General features: G+C 52.0%; 7 protein-coding genes across 7 annotated transcripts; 2 read left to right on the top strand and 5 right to left on the bottom strand.

The window, feature by feature from the left end:
- J4E85_001622 (uncharacterized protein) lies at positions 1–1509 on the bottom strand (the record flags this gene model as incomplete). Its single annotated transcript, XM_051465907.1, has 1 exon — positions 1–1509. One exon carries the CDS (start codon positions 1507–1509, stop codon positions 1–3), a length of 1509 nt encoding a protein of 502 aa, XP_051330464.1.
- A 667-nt stretch (positions 1510–2176) lies between these two features.
- On the top strand, positions 2177–3825 carry J4E85_001621 (uncharacterized protein; the record flags this gene model as incomplete). Its single annotated transcript, XM_051465906.1, has 2 exons — positions 2177–2475; positions 2607–3825. 2 exons carry the CDS (start codon positions 2177–2179, stop codon positions 3823–3825), a joined length of 1518 nt encoding a protein of 505 aa, XP_051330463.1.
- A 751-nt stretch (positions 3826–4576) lies between these two features.
- Positions 4577–7918, top strand: J4E85_001620 (uncharacterized protein; the record flags this gene model as incomplete). Its single annotated transcript, XM_051465905.1, has 1 exon — positions 4577–7918. The coding sequence occupies one exon, from the start codon at positions 4577–4579 to the stop codon at positions 7916–7918; it is 3342 nt and encodes a 1113-aa protein (XP_051330462.1).
- Positions 7919–9159: 1241 nt separating this feature from the next.
- On the bottom strand, positions 9160–9534 carry J4E85_001619 (uncharacterized protein; the record flags this gene model as incomplete). Its single annotated transcript, XM_051465904.1, has 2 exons — positions 9160–9406; positions 9485–9534. The coding sequence occupies 2 exons, from the start codon at positions 9532–9534 to the stop codon at positions 9160–9162; spliced, it is 297 nt and encodes a 98-aa protein (XP_051330461.1).
- Positions 9535–12309: 2775 nt separating this feature from the next.
- Positions 12310–13808, bottom strand: J4E85_001618 (uncharacterized protein; the record flags this gene model as incomplete). Its single annotated transcript, XM_051465903.1, has 3 exons — positions 12310–12642; positions 12701–13533; positions 13625–13808. 3 exons carry the CDS (start codon positions 13806–13808, stop codon positions 12310–12312), a joined length of 1350 nt encoding a protein of 449 aa, XP_051330460.1.
- A 573-nt stretch (positions 13809–14381) lies between these two features.
- On the bottom strand, positions 14382–15714 carry J4E85_001617 (uncharacterized protein; the record flags this gene model as incomplete). Its single annotated transcript, XM_051465902.1, has 3 exons — positions 14382–15109; positions 15165–15570; positions 15649–15714. The coding sequence occupies 3 exons, from the start codon at positions 15712–15714 to the stop codon at positions 14382–14384; spliced, it is 1200 nt and encodes a 399-aa protein (XP_051330459.1).
- A 1097-nt stretch (positions 15715–16811) lies between these two features.
- On the bottom strand, positions 16812–18231 carry J4E85_001616 (uncharacterized protein; the record flags this gene model as incomplete). The annotated part of the gene is made up of 3 exons (XM_051465901.1): positions 16812–17833; positions 17925–18058; positions 18137–18231. The coding sequence occupies 3 exons, from the start codon at positions 18229–18231 to the stop codon at positions 16812–16814; spliced, it is 1251 nt and encodes a 416-aa protein (XP_051330458.1).
- Positions 18232–23888: the final 5657 nt, after the last annotated feature.

Raw genomic sequence — 23888 nt, 5'->3', positions numbered from 1 at the left:
CTAGGAAACCTTTTTCTTCAACATGTAATCTCCACCTTTGACCGCCTTGTAGATGCCATAGAGTCCACTTAAGAAAGCGTTGCTCTTCACGATGCGTTTCAGCATACCTTTCAGGCCTGGACCGAACTCTTCCTTTCTTCCTCGGTCTTTGACCTTGTCCCATATTGTTGGCAGAGAATCTGCATTGTACTTGCTGCGTAGCGTATCATACTCGCGCTTATCGTAGACTTGCCACCATTCGTTTTCGGTGTAGAAAACTCGGCTGTATAGCCACTTCAGTCCACCCAGCTCGCGCATCTTCGCTTCGATCTCACGATTTGCGCGAACGTACTCAGTCTCGTTGGAAGAGTACGGGCCCCAGATGCCAACGCTGATGTATTTGCCGTCATAAACGCCCTTCTCTTTCCCATTGACAAGACCCTCGAACGGCTTGGGATGACCCATCGAACTTCTACCATCGTGCCGCAGCGGACACAACCACAGCGGGTATATGTTGAAAGCCTGGTCCGAATATTGCAAGAAAGATGCAGTATTGGCGGCTGGAAACGCGATGTCGTGAATTATGAATCGATCCGTGTATCCAGACACGTGTAGTGCGTGATACATGATCCTGGTGTGCATGAAGTAGTCCAGCAAGAAGCGTGTGAACCACATGAAAGGGACCATGAACTGCTTGTAAGCATACATTCCCATCCAGAATGCTCCCCTATCATAGCGAAACAGGTAGTCTTCCACAGGGACAAGCTCTTTCGTGATGATGCCCTTTGCCGCAAGCTTCTTGGCGCGTATCCAGAACCACTCGTCCCATGGTCTAGAGAATCTCTGAATCGGCAAGTCGGGCGTACGGTCTTTGTCAACGAGGCGCCCTGTTACTACCACTCCGGCACCTTTGGAGAACAAGACTCCGTCAACGTAATCGTTCCTTTCGTCGGTGGTATGGTACTGAATCTTATCTGTCGCGTTCTCGAAGGAAAAGGTTGGATGGTAGGTTACTTCAACCAGCTTCTTGAGAGGAACAAGCTGCATCTCCACCAGCGTGAGCACACCAAGTGTCCCAAAGCTACCTCTTAAGCCTTCGAACAGTTCTTGATTCTCGCTCTGGGATGCCGTGACAAGCGTGCCATCTGCCAGAACCACTTCTGCGCTCAACACTGTACGGTCGAAAAATCCGTACTTGAAGCTGCTACTTTCTCCTGCTGTGCCTACGAAGCCTCCTCCTACGGTGATGCCTGGGAACTCCATAACCACAGGAGGCAACAAGCCCGCCTTCATGGTTTCCTTGACCAAGGCATCCATAGGGACATTTGGTTCGACAAGCGCCGTTCTTTTTTCTCTGTCGATGGATAGGACGTGGTTGAGGGAGCTTACGTCCACAATAGCGTCTCGGTCGAAATGAGCATGGCGGGTGCTGTTCGTGCTACCATGATAAACACGAAATGCGGTCTTGTTGTGGTAGAAATGCTGAATGCGAGAACGTACTGTCTCTACAGTAGCCCGGTGACTGTCCATCTGGAAGATGGTGTGGAGCCGACTGCAGCGATGCGATTGGTGTTGCTTTCCTGCGTGATGTGTGGCTGCGAGATGAGGCTGAAGAGGCTGCGCTAGTAGCGGTCGTACCTACCCGCGGATTCACGAGTTTGAACCACCAATCTTTCTTTCCTACTATCGCAGTCGCGACAACAGTATGCTGAAAGCTGCCAGCTACTGCCTGAGCCGTATTTCGTATTCAATGCGCAAGCCAAAACCTTGGGGGTGGAAAAACCTTCCCGAACGCCGTACGTCAGCGTTCTTAGCGAGTGGATCGTCTTCCGCGCTTCCGGTCCCTATGGGGCGCCCGATCTCATCATCCAAGATGCGGAAGGTGACGCCCGCGCATACGATTGCGATTATGGTTTCTCTGGAGCAGCATCAATGACAGCTCGTCGCCTGGATATCTACAATGGCTGAAACCATGAAGAGGAATGCATACGGATCCTTCGCCCCACACCCACACAAGAGCGGCTTTTGGTCCGGGGCGGATAGTCAGACATTGACTTTAGCAGGATCCAACGGGTAGTGGAGAAGGCTCAGCCCTGCAGCTTATGTATACATCAAAAGCAACGCCACACCATGTTCCTTTCAACCTCGGACCGCCCGACAACATCGTTACATCTCGTTGCATCATTACACGCACACTATGGATACTCATAACTCTACAGTAGCGACTCTGGCATCGCAAGTCGCCCGCTTCAGTGCTTCGAAGACCCCATTCCGCATTTACCATGGTTCTACACTATCAACACGCAAATCGTCTCGTGATCGGAATCAGATTATCGATGTCAGTTCACTCAACCATGTGCTCCAGTTTGATGAGACCGAAAAGACGGTATTGGTGGAGCCGAACGTGCCGATGGATAAACTTGTGGAAGCTACAATGGCCAAAGGTTTCCTGCCCAAAGTCGTCATGGAACTCCCGAACATTACAGTCGGTGGCGGGTGAGTGATTAACGACAAGACGTAGCCCAGTAGTCACTCGAGTCCTCCATCAAGTTCATAGTGATGAACAGAAAGCCGAAGACGTCTGAGCAGATTACATGGCATGGAGAACTGCTAACTAAGATTGACAGATTCGCTGGCACCAGCGGCGAGAGCAGCTCCTATAAGTACGGGTTGTTCGATCGCACCATCTCCGGCATCGAGCTTATCCTAGGAAACGGCGAGGTAGTATGGGCATCGGCAGAACAGAACCGCGATCTCTTCTTCACAGCAGCAGGGAGTTGCGGAAGTCTAGGTGTCATTACCCTACTCAAAATGGAGCTCATTGACGCACGTCGATACGTTGAGTTGGAGTACATTCCAGTCCGCTCAACAAATGAGGCCGTCGAGCAATTTCGACGATACCAAGATGATCTCGAGGTCGAATACATGGATGGCATCATGTATTCGATGACGAGTGGCGTGGTTATGATCGGTCGCTTGACAGATGGTCATGATGCTCCAATGAATAGAAGAGTTCAGAGTTTCGACAAAGCGACAGACCCCTGGCTATACATGCATGCAGAAGACATTCTGAAGCGGGCCCAGGACGAGAAAACAACATACAAGGAGCTTGTGCCTGTTCAGTCCTATCTGTTCCGCTACGACAGAGGCGTCTTCTGGTCAGGGCTGCGCGCGTTCAAATACTTCGTCACGCCCTTCAATCGTCTCACGCGCTTTCTACTAGATCCTTTCATGTACTCCCGGACCATGGTACACGCTCTGCATCGCTCAGGTCTCGCATCCCGAACTATTATCCAAGATTACGGTGTACCATACGACGCGGCGGAAGAATTCGTTCGATGGACCGACGAAAGGACTGGTATCTGGCCGCTCTGGCTGTGTCCAGTGAAGTCGGCGCCTCGTGGGGAGCGAAGCTTCTCCCAAGGTAACAATATCAAAGACGACATTCTCCTCGACGTGGGTATCTGGGACATGGGACCAAGCGACGCCCACGAATTCATCAAGCTGAACAGAGACTTTGAAGCCAAAGTCACGGAGCTAGGGGGTATGAAGTGTCTGTACGCGCATGCATATTATACGGAGCAAGAGTTCTGGGATATCTACGACGAGAAGAAGTACATGGACCTGCGGAGGAAGTACCACGCCGAAAGCTTGCCAAGTGTTTACGATAAAGTGAAGGTCGATCTGCAAGGCGTTGCCGGAGGGAAAAGCGTCATGAAGACGGAGTCGTGGAATCAATGGGCATACCGCCAGTTTTGGGATACATGGCCGCTTGGTGGGTTGTACGGGGTTGCGAGCGCAACGAAGGGGTTGTTTTTCCAAAGCGACTTCTTATTGAAGAAGTGACAGCGCATCGTACCGAAGATGGCCGGATATCGGGGAATGCGTGGGGAGATCCATTGCATCGGCATGCGCCTCAAAAGCATCGTGATGCACGCCAGGGCCGTGTTGCCCTGACAGCTGGCTGCAGGTCTAGAAGAATGACGATCGGCGGACTAGAGGCTCAAACGCGTCCTGTACTACGTGAATGGCTTACGGTGACGTTGTGCGCATGGTATAATGAGTGGACAGTGGCTGATGGGGGAGGTAGTTCACAGATTACAAACCGGTTCACAGCCTGTTTCAGTCCAGATGGGAGATGGCCCTGGGTGAAAACGCGTAGAGGGCGCCGGTAGTCGCGTGTACGTCAGGGCTGGGTTAGCGTGGAAGCTCGACCACTCGCGGCTCGACTCACCGCAAGCTCGCATTGACGTAGCAAAGGTGCTAGCCTCCACCCAACCACCCCATTTCGCCCACCACAACAGGCGCCCGTCAACCATTTTTTGAATATAGACAAACTTGGCCCTGTCTCTCCCCGTACCCCACCACACCCGCGCCCTCCGCTCCTTCCGCTCCTTCCGCTTGTACCAACTGCAACACTCGCGGTTGCCAGCCACGGGCCGATTGACGATCTTGCTCTGTTGACGAAATTTTGGCCAGGTACGTAGCTCCAGCACCACGTGTCGCGACCATTCACTGCCGCCGCCCGGAAGCTCCCGTTGTCTAATACCGCATCCAGAAGGTACCCGCAGCCAGAACACTGCCCAATCGCTCAACCATGGCGCGCCTCAGTGGCCTACCATCTGAGCACCACCACGAGGGTCCCGGTGACGCTCCTCGACGCAAGCGCGGCCGCCCGTCCAAGAACCAGACACCCACCGACGATATGACGTCTGCCGTAAAGCGAACCGCGTCGCCCTCGGCAGAGCTCTCGCAAACGAAGCGCAGCAAGCGCGTCCAGGCCGACGACGACGAGGACCAGATCGCCGAAGAGATCCAGCAGTCCTTCTCGCGGTCGCAACAGGGAGACAACATCAATGTCGAGCAGAGCAGCACCACCACGCGCCGCTACAACCGCCGACACTCGGAGCCTCCTGTCGCCGTCGACGAGGACGAGGACGAGCTCATGTTCAACCGCCCTGCCTCTACACAACCCCTCCCTGGCCTGACGCCCCATCTCGACCGCGTCGGTGCCTCCCGCAGCCGCTTCACCAATACCCGCCGCTCTCGCATGTCTATGCCAGCTCAGCTTCACATTGAACGCGTCGACGAGGTCGATGAGACCAACGGCAACCGCGTCCAGTTCGCGCCCCTCACACAAGTCCTAGACGGCCGCGCCCGTCGCCGCCTTCGCCGCAGCCATTTGAGCCAAGAAGTAAACGACTTCGAGGACCACCAGAAGAAGGACAAGAAGATGTTCTTGGAGCTACGTCGCCAGCTGAAGGCCCAGGACGACAAGATCAAGGACCTCGAGTACCGTCTGGAGGCCCGCCGACTTGGCGAGATCGACCTCGAAGACGCAGACGCCAACGATCTGCAAGTGGAGCTAGACGAGGCCCGCCAGCAGATCGACGAGCTGCGCGCGTCCTCGTTATACAACGGCGACGACAACGAGCCAGTTGAGTTGTCCGACGACGAGGATGGTCTGGTCATGGTCAACCCCGAGGAGCTGAACATGTCGCAGGATCTCGACATGGTGACAACCCCTACCGGCGAGTACTCCTCCCGCGCACTGGAGATCTCTAGCCAAATGACACTCGAGTCTCTGCCGACCGTATCACAGCTCAACCGCGACAGCCTGACTGAAGGCGAGGAGATCATCCTGGACAAGATCGAAGACGAAGCTATCGAGCGCTACGAGCGGGAGCTGAAGCAGATGAGCAAGGCCCTAGGCGAATCCCAAGGTGCGCTGCGCTTAATTACCATCGAGCTGCAGAACCTCCGCTTCATCGAGGCTGGTGCTTCCTCTCGCGAAATCCTCACCGAGTTGCGCCATGGATTCGAGGACCTTCGCGCCGAAATCGAGAAGTTCTTCCCCGGTACCACTGTCGGCCTTACCAACCAACAGCTCCTTCAGAAGGTCCCGGAACTCTTCAGTGGTATCTTCTACGAGCTCAAGCAGAAGCTCACTCTTATCAACAGCTCCCAGAAGACCGAAGTGCTTCTCCGACGACAGTACGAGGGTGTTCTGGACTTGCTTGGCGACTCAGAGGAGCGCGTGAAGCAGCTTGAATCCGAAGTATTCACTCTCGACAAGGCGAACGAAGACAAGGCGCGCGTCATCCTTGATCTCGAGGAGCGCAACGCTGCCTTGACCACACTGTCGGCCGAACAAGAGCGCCAGCTTGCCGAGCAAGATGGTCACATCGCTGGCCTGCAAGACGAGAACGAAGAGAAGGACACCTCCTTGGCACAACTACGTGAAGATCTCGAGAAGTACCGCGTCGACCTTGACACCGTTACCGTCACCGCAGCGGAGTTCGAGACGACCCACCACGAGACGATCGCTCGCATGGAACAGGAATACACCGAGCGCATTCAAGCTCTGGAGACCGAACTCGGCATCGAGCAGGAGGGTCGCGATGCTGCAGAGGCTGATGTCGCACAAAAGAATACCTACATCGAGGAATTGGAGGACAGCATCACACGCATGGAGACCGATGTTGATAACATCACCACCGATATGGCTACACTGAGGGAACGTCTAGCTGCCCAGACTGCCGCCCGCGAGTCTGCCGAAGGCGAGCGTGACGAGCAAATCGAGCAGGTGTACCAGCACGCCAACACCATCGAGAACCTGAACGAGACCATCATTGAACTCAAGGAGCAGCTTGCCGATACCCGCGAGAACCTGGCTTCCGAGCGGGCTCAGCGCGAGAAGACTGAAGCTGATCTCGACGAGGCGAATGACAAGATCGAAGATCTCAACACTCGTCTTCACGACACTGGTCTCCAGGCTAATGAGCTGCGACTCAAGCTGTTCCAACTCCAGCAGGAGAAGGAGAACGCCATTGCTGACCTTCAAGAAGAGGCCGATGAGCGCGAGCAGGATCTCAACGAGCAGCTTGCTGCTGAGTCCCAGCTCCGTCAGACAAAGGAGAACACCATCATCCAGCTGGAACAGCAGATCATTGGTCTTGAGAGCGATCTTGCGACACTGGAGAACAACCTGGCCGACATGACAGACGCCCGCGACCAGCTCGAGCAAGATCGTGACGTTCAAGTTGCCGACCTCGCTACGCAGCTCAATGACCTGAAGAACAAGTATGTCGCGTTGGAGAATTCCACCAACTCCACCATCACGTCGCTCCAGGCCAACATCACGGACCTCAACAACCAGATCCAGCGACAGCAAGCCGAGATCAACGATCTCTTCGACCAGGTCACTGAGAAGGAGCGCATCTACCTGGAGGACACAACCGCTCTCAAGGGCAAGATCGACAGCCTTGAGGATGAGCTTGCTCTCCAGAAGGGCGAGAACGAGGGTTACCGCAAGGAGAACCTTTCCCTTTCAAGACGTGTTGAGGCCGAGGCTAATGAGCTATTGAACATCGTCGGCGCTCACGCCACTGAAGTCGACTCCCTCAACACTGTTATCAAGACACAAGAAGCCACCATCAGGAGCCTTCAAGACGCGTCTGCGAAGCGCAGCACAGAGTACGAAGAGATGATTGAGGAGCGCACAACCGAGCTCACAGAGATGCGTCTTCTTGGCGAAGCTCGTCTCGAGACCATTGTACTTCTTGAGGCTCAGATCGAAGAGATGAAGGAGCGCTTCCGCCTCGCTGAGGAGGACACACGTGCCACCATCGACGCCCTTACCATCTCGCAACGTCAACTTCAGGAGCAGAACGAGCGTCTTGCTGACGACCTTAAGCGCCGCAACCAGGACGCTCTCCAGGCCATCCAGGAGATGAAGCTCAAGCGCATTGAAGTCAAGACTCAAGGCGTTGATCTTCACCGTGTCGCCACTGGCAAGGTGTCCAAGGTCAGCGAAAAGGTCAAGATCGGAAAGAAGGGCAAGAAGAAGACGACCAAGCGCCAGTGGGATTCCGGCTTCGGCGTTGATGAGAACGTTGAGGATGACGAGCTTAACGGAGAGGAGCCGCTTGCTGCATAGATTGCTGCGACTTGCCATCTGGGTTCGCATGACGACGTTTGAAGATTTGGGGTTTATCTTATTGTTGTCACTGCAGGACGGTATTTCTTTCTTGTCTTATTCTCCTTCACACCTTTTTTGGACACATCACTTTGGGCAACAGATTGTTTCATTTGTCATGAAAGTACCCGGCACTGGCATTGCTACCTCACGACTCAACGGCTTGGCTTCATCGCTTTGTTTGTTAGGATAGAACGGCGGTACGATATCGCGGTTGTATTGCATAGCGCACGGTGTCACTGGGTCACAGTTACGGTAACGGCGAAAAGAAGTAGTGTAATGACCTCTTTTGTATCTAGTACCAGCTTTCTCATTATCTTGTTCATCAATAACAGTAGCAATACCATCATTCTCCAAAACCCTCCCTTGCTTTCGCATCCTTGCTTCCGTAGGTGGTCTAGACCTTGGCGTGGGCCCGAGTGAACGCGAACTGTCAGCATGGATCTTCCCGATCTGTCCTCGTATCCATGAAACAGATCTGCAACAGCGTTACGTTGCCCTCAAATCGGTCCGCGCCCAACCCATCATCGGTGCTTGCTAAAGTCCCGAGCCAGGCACCTCATTTAATCAATGGTTCTCCTTGGCTAACCTTTTCCTTCTTGCACCATCACCATCGTCATCATCGTCATCATCCGACGGCATCGTACAGCAAGCAAACGTATAATCCAGCGAACATGGGTAGCAAGAGCTTCGCTCCTTCCGGTCCTCCTCCTCGAGACGACGAAACCGTACTTTTCCTCTTCATCGCATTCGCCATTCTCATCGTCCTTTTACTCGTGCTGGTGTTGATATCGTGTCAGACGTGGATGCTGTGGAAGATGGCGAAGGCGGTTGTCGAGCAGGATACTCAGATCACCCGGCGAGGTGGAGGACATGCTGGGTCTGCGTATGGAAGCAGTGGCGGGAAGAGAAGCAGTGTTAGGGGCAGTGTGAGAAGTATTTACGCGGAAGACGAGGAGAGGAAGTTGATGAGTGGAGGTAGTGGTGGGAACGGGGCGGAAGGGAAGAGGAGGACGGGCGTTTGGGGGCAGGGAGGATGGATTTAAGATGAAGGATGTTATGACTGAACATGAAATACGGGGTTCAAGCATGGCTTGAGGACTGGTTGTGTTATTTGCTACGTTACGAGGATGCGATAAAAGAAAGGGCAAGAACATGAGGAGATAGGAGAAGGAAACGCCGTACAACAACACCCGCACACCTCACACCTTAGGCTTCAGCAACACACCCTTGAGCACGCGATACTCCTCCCTCAACGCCGCTACTTCCTGTCTCAGCGTCCTTTGGTCTTCAGCTAAACACGTCATTTCCTCCGCTACCGTCCTTGCTTTGGCAGTCACAACACCTGCACCGTCGTGTTTCGCTTTCTCCGCAGGCGGCCCGTCGACAGCATGTGAGCGGTCGAGAAACATACGAGGTGTAGGCCGCGAGTAGAGACTAGTCGGCGAGCTAGTAGATATTGGGGTGCCTAGGGCGTGGATACTAAGTTGATGTTGCGGTGTCATGGGCGCATATGACGATGCTGACTGATCGGTATCTTCAATGACAGCGTTGGCATGGCTTGCACCTCCAGCCATGCCGGAGATGGAGCGGGAGTACACACTGCTCGGGGAATCCGCCCGCGTATCGAGCGAACTCGGCGTGAGCTGCCGATGTATTGCAGTCGCCAGATTGCGAGGGCTATGGTTTTGCACAAAATTAATCTCGACCTTTGGTCGGGATGGAAGAGAGTAAATGATATCGAGCGAAGACGAAGAAGAGCCTGTCGCGATGGGGGCGACTACGCGGCTTGGTGGAGTATACGGCGTTGTCTTCAACTCGCTCGAGCCTGCAATGTCGGTGAATCTTCGTTCGGAAGTTGCGTCTATGATTTTACTTGGCGTTGAAGTTGAAGATGAGCATATACTGCTGGACAGTACTGAATCTGGATCGACGTTGACAAGCGCGGGTTTCAAGGCTTGAGTCTTAGGTCCAGCTGGGAGAGCAGGTCGCTGGTCAGTACTATGCTCTTTTGCCTTTCCTACTGGGAGTCTCTCGAACATATGCGCGGTGGCACGCGAGTACAGACTGCTCGGGCTATCGAGAGGCGATGATAATTCTGGGTCGAGGATGGTGACATGGCGTTCAGCGGCCTTCGGTACGATCACTGAGCTTCTCGATCCTTCCATCATTGCTTCTTGATGTGTACCAGATCGTTCTTTCATTTTCCGGGAGATTGGACGAGAGTAGTTTCTACTAGGCGTATCCAACGTAGTAGGAGAGGTTTTGATAAAGGGCATCGGGCGTATGGACGTGACGGTTGGCGTGATCAGAGATGAGTCTGGGCTCAGATCACGTCGTGGAGCTTTCCCTTTGCATCTTCGCGTAGACGGAGGTGTAAACCACTCCTGGTCTTCATCTGAAATCTCTGACTCCTGAGACGAGCTGGCGGATCTTTGAGAGGCGGAGCAGGCTTGTGCTCGCAAAGGCGTTGGCACACTTGGCGCCGGAAGTACCTGTTGCCATCGTCGGCTTTCTTGAATCGGAGGATTGGCTCTGATAAAGGAATGTGCGACTTTGGTATCAGGGACGCCACCAGAAGAAGGATCCGGAGGCGAATCAAAGGTCTCAGTGGAGATCCGCGGTCGCACCAAAGCCTTCTTTACGGGTCTTTCCCGCGCTCGCTCAACGCGTAGGGGTGAGCCTCGCAACACATCTGAAGTTCTCCGACTAGGAACTCTGGATTTTGGCTCTCTTGATTCATCCGAGAACAGATCTGGTGGAGATCGCATGGGGATTGGCTTCCTTGTCACAGCTTGCTTATGAGACGATGCGACCTTCTTGACAGTACCTGTCCCCTCATCTGAGGATGTCGGTTGCTCTGCTTCGACAATATCAACAACAGAGGGAGGCTCGGGGGACAGTGACGATCCGCGAATCGGAAGGAGAGAAGGTGCCGTCATGTCGCCGACCCATTCGACCGCGGTAACAGAAACGCCCAGTGCAATTTCATGTATCAGTAGGCCCAGGATGTTGAAAATGAGAACTTTCCCCGCTTGTGTACCGATTGCGATTAGAGTCTCAACGCCCTCATATACCTCTCTACCATCTTCTGTCGCATCACCACTCAACAACACCGCTCCATCTGCCCGACCTTTCGAGCGTACTGGGCCTTGCGCTGAAACAGACAAACAAGTAGCCGGGCCGGAGACATGCTATGTCCGCAGTATCTTCCCACCTCCTTCAAAGTCGACAAGTCGACATTTCCCATCATGCCTAATGCTAACAACCCGCGACTTGTAGCCTGGTAGGAACTCCGCTGCCAGCATACCACCCATAGCCGGCTTATGAAGCTTTTTGATGACGCCGACTCGAATGGGCTGTAACTGGAAGAATTGCGGTTGATGTACACGCGAGTCTTCGGAACGTTTTCGCAGTGAAGGTAGAAACAGGCGGTACATCGCTAATAGCCCGTCTTGAAATCCAATCACGAAGTTGGTATACGACAGCTGTGCAGGACCGTCTGGCTGTTGGAACGCAGCACACGTAGCAGCCGAACGTGCGTCTGTCGGACGAAAGTTCACCGCTGCGCTGCGTCCCCATCGTTGGTCTTGGAGGTAAATAGTTGGTGGGCTCGGAGAGGCTGAAAGGAGGACGGTGCCATTACTGGATATTGCGATCGCGTTCGGCGGAGACGGATGTGATGGTAGGGAAGGCAGAAGCTCGTCGTTTGCTATAGAGTATGCTTGAACTGAGTTGCTCAGTGTTGTCGTGAAGTAGAGGATGCGCGAGTCGGGTGAGAACAGAAGAAGACGTGGCTCGCCCTATGCTAGTGTCAGTTCATGAACCTGTTCTTATCCGTGAGCATGCCACACATCGCCGTTCTTCAGTTTGTATTTCCTGTCTCTGCTTCGAGTGGCGTCGTGTAGTATCACGACCTGGCCGTCTGCTACAGCAAAGAGGCTACTGTTGTCTTTTGATGCACGAGCGTTGACTATGCCGTTAGCGGTTTCGCACTCGAACAGCTTCTTCCGGGCGAGCTGCGATCTCAAATAAATCGCGTTGGGTGTCGCGACGAACAAGCTCTGATCGAAAGGTAGTCTCCCAGGATTCGCCATTGCTGGAAGTGGAGTAGTGATGGGTGTAGGGTGTCGTTGCGACAATGAATAGTGATCGGCTCCAACATCGAATGATGTGATGAGCAAACATACTGCCGGGGCAGGTGCTGCACGCTAGCACGTGGGTTCATGGAGCAAGAGCGACAGAATGTCGTGATGCCCTCACATCTGTCGTGTTATCGACACCGAGCGGTGATGATGATTCCTGGATGCGTAAAAGATTTATATACATCTACCTATCATTGCAATCTACCTCTACTTCAACTTAGCATACTGCTTGCCCCATTTCTCTGCGATCTCCTCCTCAGTAAACTTCCGTGTCTTGCGCTTCAACATCTCGACCTTCTCGTCAAGCGTAAGTTTCATCTGGTCGCCCATCGGTACGAGACACTTGGCGATGTGCTCGTAGTTCTTTCTCAGCAGATTGACTGTGAGGAAGAAGTAGTCGATGTTGTAAAAGACAATTGCTTGTTCATCAGAGTACTGCTTCTTCTGCGACAGGAAGGCAACTGGGTGCTCGCGCCAGTGGCGGAGCGGGTTGAGGTGATGAGAGGTGTGGTAGCCATCGTTGTAACAGTATCGGTTGCTCTATCATGACATAAGCGGAATGTTCGAGGATGACCAAAGCGGATGGATGTAAACTTACGGGTACATCGATGAGTGTGATGCTCGACCTGAAGTCAGAGTCCGGCTCGACCTCGTCTACGAAAGCATGTTGCCCCCAGTTGCCGGTCATCAAAGCCAAGCGCATGAAAGCGAGAGGGATCAAGAACACGAATGTCGTCGCACGGGCGTTGACAAAGCTGTACATCAGGTACAGAAAGATGTAGTTGCCGATCTCGCATCCAGCAGCCTGAAGCGCCAAATTAGGCTTGCGAGTACGCATGAAGTACATCGGCAGATCGAGCCAGATCAGAAAGTAGAACCGACCGACGTATTGCGCAAAGTCCCAAACGCTGTCCCTCTGGTAGCGAATCGTAGAAGAAAGGTCGTTAGGTCCGTTGCCTTCAACATGGTGATGCTTGACGTGGTGATAGTAGTACGAGTTCCATGTGTGACCCATCATTGGGTCGAGAATGTATGGGAACAGCCGATCGACGAAGTCATACTTCTTGCTGAGAACACCACGCATATGGATATGCTGGTGTTTTAGGAGAGTGTATGCTCCCATGTAGTAGCCCTGCATGACGCAATGGAGGACAGCGTGCCACCAATGGAAATTGATGTACAAGTATGCGGCTGACGGAATGCTGGTGCAGAAGTAGAGCAGCAGATGCGTGACCATGATAACGTCGGTCTCGACTCGGACAACCTTCTTCGCCCATTGGATGTAGGGGTCAATGATCCATTGGCGAAGAAGAGGGTTCTTGATGTCGGGTTCATCCACAGAGCTGAAAACACTGGTCTCGAAGCTGTCGGATTTGGGGTCATTAAGCTTCTTGAGGTAAGCAATCGCCTGTTGCTCCTGGTCTTGTAGATCTGAACAAGGTTAGTCATTGGTCGCATCAGAAGCGCATATCGATATTGCATGCTTCCGAGGCATTGATTATCGACCAAAATGAGTACTGACCCTCTGGTGACGGCGTCACAATCTCAGAATGCTTGACACCCGAGTCATCAGAGTCTTCCGCTGCGTCTGTCGATGATTCCGCAGGCTTGGCCTCATGCAGCTCGTACTCCTTCTGCAGTATATTCAGAACGACCCTATCTGGCCCCGTGAGCTCTTTGTCGAGCGGAAAGGCGAGTTTGCCCATTCCGTTGATGATTTGACACGCTCGGTGCTGGTCTTGTCGCGATGTGTCGATAACGATAGCAACGGCTAGCGCCCGCTAGAACGAACAGGAAACAAGCACTGTGCAGTGCTGAAAAGGAAAGACTGAATCGACAACTTCAAAGACTGTGGTAAGTGTCAATGGCACAAACGCATGGTGGTATAGCAAAGAGCTATGAGGCTGCTGGTTGATGAAGCCAAGCGGTGACAAAAGCCACTTAGCGCGCCCCTGGCGACCCACAGTGGCAAACACCGACATTGAAACGCGCACGCATCATTCCACATCGCCAACACGCTGGAATGACGAGCATCAATGACTGTTGTTGTGTTGGAACCTGGAAGATGACTTAAGCAGTATAAGACTTACAAAATAAGGTTGTATCCGCGGCGCATCACATGCAAAAGCGCGGAGTCCCCTGTCAGGTCACATTTTCAGGGTCCTCGACTACCCCGCGTTCGCCCAAGCGCCTCAGAGGGAAGTGGGGGTCATTGATATCGACTTTCCAGACAGTACACAGTTCTACACGCAAAAGACCTATGTTGAGCTCGTCCCAACCTAATGCTCCTTCTCCGCCCAGAACTTCAAGAATCGACTCACAGTCCTCTCCTCCCAATAATGCGCCTCTCTGATATAGTTCGGCTCAGCGCTGACATTCTTAATCCCATAGCTATCCCAATGATGTCCGGCTCCCGCAATCAGATAACTCGGATACTTATCGCTGCTGATTCTAGGCTGAGCCGCCAAGTTTGAATGGTAGCACAGGTCGAGCCAGACATCTGTGTTGCCATCGATAAGAGCGAGGTTCTCAGCTTGAAGATCCCAGCCTCCGTATTTGTTGTAGTAGTGCAACGCGGGAGTGGCGGGGATGCTGTTGTGCTCGCCGGGTGGAAAGGCCCAGGTGCACCATTGCTGGGTGTAGTCGATTTGGAGGACGCGAGAGATGAGGGAGGGGCCGTTTGTGGGCGCCACTTGGTAAGCACCAGACTCGGAACAGGTTGAGTAGAGGTAGGAGCGCGCTGCCCCGTTTGTGGGATCGGCGTAGTATGTCTGGTTTTGGGTGCCGAAGCAACCGGAGTCTGTGCTGTCGATCCGGCCACTCTCGCAGGTTGGGATGAGCGTCTTCTTGACGTAGTCGGCATATCCACCTAACCCAGTCCAAGGCTCGCCATTGGAGTACTTGGACAGCGCCATGTCGACGCTGCTGATGTTTTCCGGTGGATTGATTTGCGTTACGTTACCGCAGAAGCTAAAGAAGTCTTTGGAGCCGTAGCGGTCGGACCAGTCTGGTTAAAGGTCAGTTGCTGTTCTATCACTGAATTGTGAAATGCAGTTACTTACTGAGCTCTTGCCAAGTATTGGTCGGGTAGTTCATGGGGCCACCAATCGGGAATGCAATCGTCATGGCAAAGTCTCTGAGGTCTTGTAGCGCACCGAGACCAAAGATATTCTTCAGTTGCTGAATACCCTCTTTGTTTCCACTCCAGATGAGCTCGTCAATCTTGTCAACAATGTCGACGATCCTGGAAACGCAGTCTGCCGGGCCAAACTTCATGATGGGATTATACCATTGCGGATATTCGAGTAAGGCTTGGATGGTGGCGCTGCTACCGATACCTCCAGCAAAGATGTCGTTGTACGTCTTCATGGTAAATGCGGTATGAGCACCGGCGAGAGAACCGCCGTACATGATCCATGGAGTGTCGGCACTGCTCAAACTAGCGTTGATGCCTGGAAATGTAGCATGCTGTCTGAAGTAGGCGTTATCGGCAATGGCTACAACACGTCAGAACACGCGACTATCGAAATCTTGAGCATCACTTACTCTGCTCTGTAGTGAGGAACCGTAGCTCATCCGTCGTACTAGAGTTGTAAGGGTAGCTTTCGCCATAGTAACGATTCTCAAGAATCACTCCAAGGCCATTGAACTTTTCCATGAGTATCTGGATGACTATAAGAACTAATCAGTTACCCGACAAGAGGTATCGCGGTGATTTGTGCTGATGACTTACTTCCTGTCTGTAAATTAGAGAAGCGCGACTCTACGCTCGTCTCCCCGCCAATGTAGAGGAATACCGGCCCTCCAGGCTTGTAGTAAGATGAATCGAAAACTGTACAAAAGAGTAAGCCCAGACTGTAAACGTAGATAGCAGTGTTATATTTACCATATCGCTGCGTGAACGTGGCATTGGTATGCGGAAGGTACCGATCGCTATCCGGGAAATGATCAATCTGCCACAACAATCAGTAAAAGGCCAGCAGCCAACGAAAACCATGGCGACAAACCAACTGATCAATGGTATGCGCTTCATAAGCCGGCGCATCACCAGCCTGTCTCTTATCCATCCATGGCGTCCCAGTCTTAGCCGGACCCGCAGACCCCAGCGCCACGAAACTGCAAACCAACGTCAGAAACCTCATTCTCAAAGCCTCTGTTCAGTCGACGTACCAGCATACTTTGGAAGTACCGCACTACTTTTATACGGCCCTCAAACTCGGCTTCTCGGAACCAGAACTTGCCATCGCGTCATGTACCTCAATACCTCAAAAGCGGGGCAAGGCACGCTGGGTGCAGCGAAGCGATGCCTAGACAGGCAGGTAGACGCAAGGCTTGTGCAGGCTTGGAGAAGCTTGTCGCTGCTTGGTATCTGTCTTGCTACTTTGGAACTATCTGCTTACTGTCTTATCGTGCGGTGAAGCTTTTCTGCGATGCGTAAGCGGGGTGGCTGGCTGTGTTTGTGAGGTTGGGTGGTGGTGCAACATCGCGCCTTCGCAAAGAACTCGCTCCGCTGAACGATGCTGGAAAGGGCCAAGAGGTTACGCATTTCCGAATAAATCAATTGTGTATGCGTATAAAATACATATACATGCGCCATTGTAGGATTGGATTCATTCGGCTACCCTGAGTGCTACCCCGAGTTCCAATCAGTAGCCTCATCCGGGCTCAGCTACAGGAACGATGACGCAACACTGCATCGCCAAATCTCCTCACTCCAGCTCCGCACTCGTAGGCCTAATCGACATACCAGCTTTCTCATACGTCCGATCCGTAGCTTCCATCTGCCTAATGCTCTCCTCGCCGTCCACCCAGGCACCACTTCCCTCTCTGCCTTTGACCCTGTTCACAAACTCCTCAAGCTGGTACCGATACGATGTCCACCAATCCTGTCCCCTTTCTTCGCCGCCCATACCCTCAGTCCACTTGTATGCCGTCTTGTGTTCGGTCTTCTTTTCCTCTTTGATGGTCCTGCCAGACGTAGGGTCGCGCAGGGTGGTCGTCGTAGTAATGTCGATACGATGGTAGGCATGCGGACTCATGAAACCTGAGAAGATAAGTACCTTCTGACTAGACTTTTGTAGACCGCCTTCGACACCAAGGTCTTCAGGATGTAGAGTCACGGAAATCCAGGCGAGAAGATCGCGGAAACTGGGCCAGTTCGATGTTAGCCATGGGAACCAGTAGCCACCCCGAGCACCTAGATCGGCTGAAACGTGACCAGTGCCTCCATTGGGAAAAGTGTAGGTGGCTTCCATGGCCTGGTCGCAGCGTTGGTCATGTGGTACGTGTATGAGACGAGGTGTTGCTGAAGTGACCTCTGTGGGCTCAGTTCCAAAGACGCCTCGTAGTGCGGAGAGGGTGTAGTGTCCTAGGTCCATTGCAGCGCCACCAGCAAGATCGTATTCAAACCTGATATCTGTCGCAGGAATGCCTCCTTTCGGAACTCCAGCGCGAGCACTGGCTTTCTCTATCTCTTGCTTTTCGAATTGCGCAAGGAAGAAATGCCAAGCGGGGTGAAAGCGATAGTGACTTGCTTCAACAAGTACCGGAGCGTTCGGAGCACTGAGGATCTGATGATGGAAAAGAGAGCGTGCCTCTTGTGCGTTGGAGACGGAGGGCTTCTCTAGTAGGACGTGCTTTCCTGCTTTGAGGGCCGCGAGCGTCCATTTGTAGTGAAGACCGTTGGGGAGGGGATTGTATATACAATCAATGGATGGATCGTTGATGAGCGCTATAACAGGTTAGTGTGACCTCGCGGTAGCTCTGGGCATTCATGTTGGATGCTTCCTGGCGAAAGAGATGCCACGAGATGGGCTACCTACCTTCATAGCTGTCATGAACGATTGGCACGTCCCATCTCTTCGCATAAGCCTCCGCCTTTGTCTTATCTCTAGCTGCAACAGCAACGACTATGATCTCTGCATGTGACCGCGCTGGGATGATCAAAGCTAATGGACTGTTCGACGATATGCTTTAGCTTCAGGTCTCATCTTGACGTTCTGTTGTGGACAGAGACAGTAGAGCGTAGACGTACGCAATCTTGGCAGCCCCCAAAACGCCGAAGCGCAGCGCATCCGACTTCTTCGTTACTGGCTTGCGTCCCCCAGCCCACTCACCAAACTCCGCCATGGAATTCAACCAATCGACGAGCCCCATATTTCTTTACACGCGCAATACGAAACGCAATAGCTGAGCAGGAATGATGAGGAAGAGGAAGACCTATATTTGTATGTAGGATCGTCTTCCAAGCGGGCGTTGCGCTGAGCATACGCCCCGCATGCAGTGCGCTGTATCGCAGCTGGACTTCCAAGATTCCCGAGGCGCGAATCAGATTGATTGGCCCGCTCGTACGACACGACCTCAATCTCCATGTGGCGCCTGTGGCTGTGCATCAGGACCATGAACTACATCGCAACGACATCTCAAGATCAAAATCGCAAAATGTCTGAACGGGAGCGAAAGGTCCGCTTGATACCCCCGATAGATCCCCCACAGGTCTAGAGCAAGTACGCCGACAATCGATGATCAGCATATGCAGTTGGTGTGTGTAGTGAGGGCAATATACAGCACTTCAGCCGGATACAGCATCTTGCAGATGGAGCGTGGGGTGTTCCTTGCATACGTCCTCCAAGACGCGTTGACACCGTATAGCTCAGCTAGTCGAACTTACAGTGTGGCAGCCATGCTCACAACAACGCAAGATTATTTGATGCCTGAAAGATAGGCTGAATCTAACCTTACACGCCTCAAACTCGTAGACCCGGCTAATAGCCACAGGCACCGCCTATGCAAATACCGAGGCACCGTTTGAAGCAGAAACTCTCTCACACTATACTCCGGAGCAGACCATGCAAGTCAGCAAGCAATGTCCGAGGCCAGCGGCAAAGGCGGTGGTAACAGGCGTGGCAATATTGAATCATGGCGCGATTAATGGCTGTACTTGTTTCAGATGTCAGACGTGGTGGCGAGAGAGTCCACTTTACCGTATTGGACGACGTGCATGAACGGCATGTTCAGGACGCTGCTGTTTGATCGACAGAGCTACACACACACGATTGTGTGGGAAAGAGTGGGTGTGGGATATTATTGTCCACGAATGCCTTGTTGCCTGCGAAACAGATTGCGCAAGCGACGGGCAAGGAGGACGTCCATCCTTGTTTTGACACTCTATCTTGCAGGCATTGCATATCATGCATAGCGGTACGCAAATAAGAGGAATATTGTCTACGGCCTGTTTGGGAGATCTCCATGAAGTCGGCGGAAATTTGTCGGTGACGCTCAAGGTCACGGAGGTATTACAATGAAAATCGTTTGTGTGCTCGGCGAGCAAACATGTGGAAAAATAATTTGGCCGAGCTTGATCAACCGGACTGAACGTTTACCGTGCTGGGGTCTTCCATTAAGGTCACTGCGAGGCGGTTCGCTTACAGCCGCAGTGCTTAGCTAATAGTAAATCTGCGTAATAATTTTATTAATAAATAATTTAATTACATTAACGCTACCTATTCTACTTAGTACCTATTACTTATACTTACTTAATTACTACGTTAGTATAGAAACTTAATACTACTTACTTATACGCTAATATCTTCTTAATAACCTAGTTATTACTATAACGTTTAAGCGCCTTTATAAAGCTAGGCTTATTACTATCTAGAACTTTCTTTTTTTTATTATTCTTAATCTAGTTTTAGAGCTTAGCTAAAGCTTATTTCTTACTTTTTAACTAAGCTACTACTACTATATTATTTATAATATTATTAGCCTTTATTTATTAAGTTTTATATAAAGCTCTTATTTTATTTAGTAAATTACTCTAAAAGTAATTTAGTATTTTAATAATAGAGTTAAACTCTTTATATTTTATCTATAAGTTTATTAAATTTATAAATATTTATAGCACGTATTATAATAGTATTTATTATACTTAGAACTTTAGTTTATACTATACTATATTAAGAAAGTTAGCTAAATATTAAAGCTAAGCGTAGAGATCTTATTAATTTAGATATCTTAGCTTTATATTTTATTATTAGATATATTATTTTCTTAGAGCTAAAAGTTTCTTTTTAATATACTTATTATAAGTAGTAGCTTTACTTATAAGATATTTTATATTTAGAGTACTATAGTATATACTACTTAGACATACTACTTATAGAATAGTAACTTTTTTAAGCTTATAACCTCTTTAGAATATTAATAACTTTATTTAAAGAACTCTTTTTTAACTAATTTATAAGTCTTTTGTTTATATAGAAACTTATAAATAATTAAAGATTATTTTTGTCTGCGTAATAATCACCGAAAGGAGTGTGATGTTAGGCGAACAAGGCGAATATCGCAATTCCCACATAACAACCTTGGAAGTCACAAGATTGAAAATCCTCCTCACACATGCTGCGTTGTAGCATCCACCTGACCTATACAGCGGTGAGCCATGTAAGGGTTTTACAGCGGTAGCCGGCAGCTATAGGTTCAACGGCTTTTCCCTTTTGCGCGATGGGATCCGAGAACCCGGTTGCGACATGGGACATCGGCCAAATTGCAACGGCGTCCGTGTCGTAACGGTGACAGCTTGGGTACACCGCTGGAGGTGAGTCAGAGCGAGTGATCAAGTCGCCGACGATCTACTAAGAAAGGCCGACTGAGTGGGTTGATTGACAGCGGACTTTGCCAGCGCTCGGGGCGCGGTAGGCATCAAGGAAAAATAAGGCTGCAGGCTGCATACTCTGCCCGCGGGACCCACGATCTGCAACAAAAGCAACGTGGTTTGTGGAATGCGGGCGTGAGTCAATGATCTGCCAGGGATTCAGCAAGCACTTGGACGCACGCAGAGGGCTTGCATGGACGTGTGATTGATATGCGCTTGCGTGCGTGAAAGTTGATGTATCGAAGGACGACTGCAGGTTTCCACACGTTGTACACACGGCAACGCGCAGCTTGCGTCAGCCGATGGCGTACATGGATGCCTCGCTTCTTGCAGGATGGATTGAGTTGACGTCTGACAGAGCTGTTCTTAGCATCATCGGTGTTTGCGAGAGCAATTTGATAGCTAAGCGATGGGTCTGTGTGCGTGCAGAGGACCGATTGCATGGTTGCTCAGGTCCGTATTCATCAGACCGGAATGCAGCCTTGATGCCTTCTGCCAATGACACGGAATTGCAGAGGACGAAGGACGTCGGCGTTGCTCAAAGTCAATTCGCAAATGAGAGGTGCCATGAGACCGAGGGACTCCCAGTCAGCAGCGCAGACAAGTGCAAACTGTGTACGCCTGGGCCCGAGCCGTCTTTGGTCGCCCACTGCGAACGTCGGCATACTCATCCGAGTATCAAAGGTCAAACAGCGTCAGGGTGCTGCCCCCAACGTGGTGTGCCCGGACCCGCTCGGAGGGGCGGAGATTGGCGTCAATTTGCGGCGTAGGCACACAATGGTACTTCCTGTGTAACCGCGCGATGCGCAGGTTGTTGTTGGCCATGATAGCAGAGGGGTAGTGCAATGCGACGCATACCGCTAACGGCTGCGCAGCTGCGGGCACATCTGGCAGAGCGGTGAAGTCGTGCAACATGCGACGCTGTTATGGCGACAGACGGTGCTGGGTTAGCGTGTGGTAGTCGATGCAGCGGTGGTTGGCTATACGCAGAGGAGTCATCTGCCTCAGCTGAAAGCAGGCCAGGGCTCCTGGCAGCATGCACCTGTGCCTGAAGGGCTTCACGGCCGTCGTTGGAGCTAGGCAGGCAGGCGCAACCGAGCCAAACCACAGACTAGGGCCCTGCCAATATTCGCATTCAGACACCGCATCTGTCCTGCTGATTAGCGTTGCAAGATGAAGCGGCGGCAAGTATCGTCGTTCCTGCACAAGCCGGGGTGGTGCCGTGATTTCAAGGTGAACCGGTCACACGGAAGGTTTCGGTAGCTGCGGGACACCTGAATCTGCATCGCAGGTAAACGACTCGCATTATTGGCTCTCTATTCGACCTGTCAGGACTACGTCACACAGCGCCCACGTGTGTACCACCAAGCGCTTGTGATGTACAGGTGCCTGATTGTGGAGGTTGCAGTCCTGGTGGCTCTGACATGCTGCCGCGCTTGTCAACCACCGGCGCGTCCTATCACCGCCATGTGCCTTAGCGGATAGCAATGGTGGTGTGCACGGGAACTATCGCGCGCGCTGACAACTGGGCTGCCATGTTAGCGGAAGATGCCTTGCGCCCAGGAGACGTTCACTTCAGCCCCCAACGCCTTCAGTGTCGACTGCCGACGCGATTAGTGATCAGGACCATGCTGTGGCGATGATTGGCACCCGGGTTTCACATGCAACAGAAGACAAGGTATGCGTGTAGTTGATCTGAGATCAAATGATTAATGCTATGAGACGATATTGGGTATTCCTCCTGGCTGTGATGCCGCCTAACCAGTAATAGAACTCCAAAAGCTAATGATGCTATGATGCCACACAGCCAATCCCAAGCGCCAACTAATGCATGTTCCAAAGCAAGTAATACGCTCAATATTAGAAGGACTGCGGTGTGTATGTGCCAAAATGAAGTAGGCGTCTATAGAGAAGGATCGTTCCGGACACCCGAGCCAGCGTGTGTTGGATATGCAGTCGTAGCCATGCTCCGATGTGAGTCAGACGAGCAGGTCCTGGTAGATGCAGCAATGCCACATGGCTGCAGGCCGTCATGTGGAGGCTTGTGATGCAAGGCTGAAATGGTGTGGGATCGCTCTCCAAAGACAAGCGTAGGCTGCTTTTAACCGGATTTCGCGGCGGATGTCAGGTGAGTGACGTGGAGTTGTTCGGAGTCTAGGGCGCGTAGTGCGTCCAAGATCAGATCGTACTGGGTGCTGCAGATGCACTGCATGATGGCGGCAGACCAGGCGGCAAGGTGCGGGTCGATGTCGGTTGGTAGAGTATTAGGGTGGGGTGCGGTGGATGTTCGGTAAGGATGCGGAGTTGATATCGATGTTGTGGTGCGCCAAAGCCAAGTGTGTAAGTCGAGCAAGACAGACATGTGAGTTGATGTTCATGTTGATGTCTATTTGGATGGGACAGGAGGCAGAGGGCGGGTTGGTGGTGGGCCAGGGCAAGGTGGGAGGTTTTGCGATCCCATGTTGGACTCCTCGTAGATGATGGCGGCCATTGTGTTGAGTTGAAGGTGAAGCTGGTAGGCTTGTGTAGAGCGGAAGCGTTGAGTAGGTTGTTGTAGTGTTGGTTGGTAGTGTTGTAGTAGTAGTGGTAGTAGTCTTCGGCTCTGGATGATGAAACGAACTCTCCGATGGTGGGGGGTCAACGTATTTATGTTTGTGCTCAGATTGCAGACCCCCAAAATGTCGGTCAGCTACGTACTTTGACGATGTGTGTAATAATGCTAGGCAGGGCATGGCACGGCCCAAGCGGTGAAAGAGGCGTTGGGCTGATGAGCAGGAAAGGGGTGGCTCCTGGCTTGTGCATAAGCTAAAGCACGCCGAAACATCGCTGATCCTGGTCACTTAATGAGCAGGGGGGAGAAGAAACACGAACTCGCGCGTTACCGCCTTGTCGTTTCATCGGCCTCGTGACTGCGTGAAGATCGTGTTGATCCAATCCTGTCGCAGTATTGTCGCCGTCGCGGCATGTCCTTCGTACAACGCATCATCCTTCAGGCAAGGCAGCAGGCTCAGCGAGGCATGACTGACCCACGGCACGTTCGTTCTCTCTTCTGACATCACCTGTTCCCTGACACTACCGGCTTATTGCTAGCAGACATGGCTAGTGCGAACGGTCGTGTGAATGAAACGTAGCC

Source organism: Alternaria conjuncta (genome assembly GCF_024043145.1).
Source record: "Alternaria conjuncta strain BMP 0040 chromosome Unknown scaffold_2, whole genome shotgun sequence".
NCBI lineage: Eukaryota > Fungi > Ascomycota > Dothideomycetes > Pleosporales > Pleosporaceae > Alternaria > Alternaria conjuncta.
Note: the sequence above shows the minus strand (reverse complement) of the source record. Positions and strands in the feature narration are given on the sequence as shown.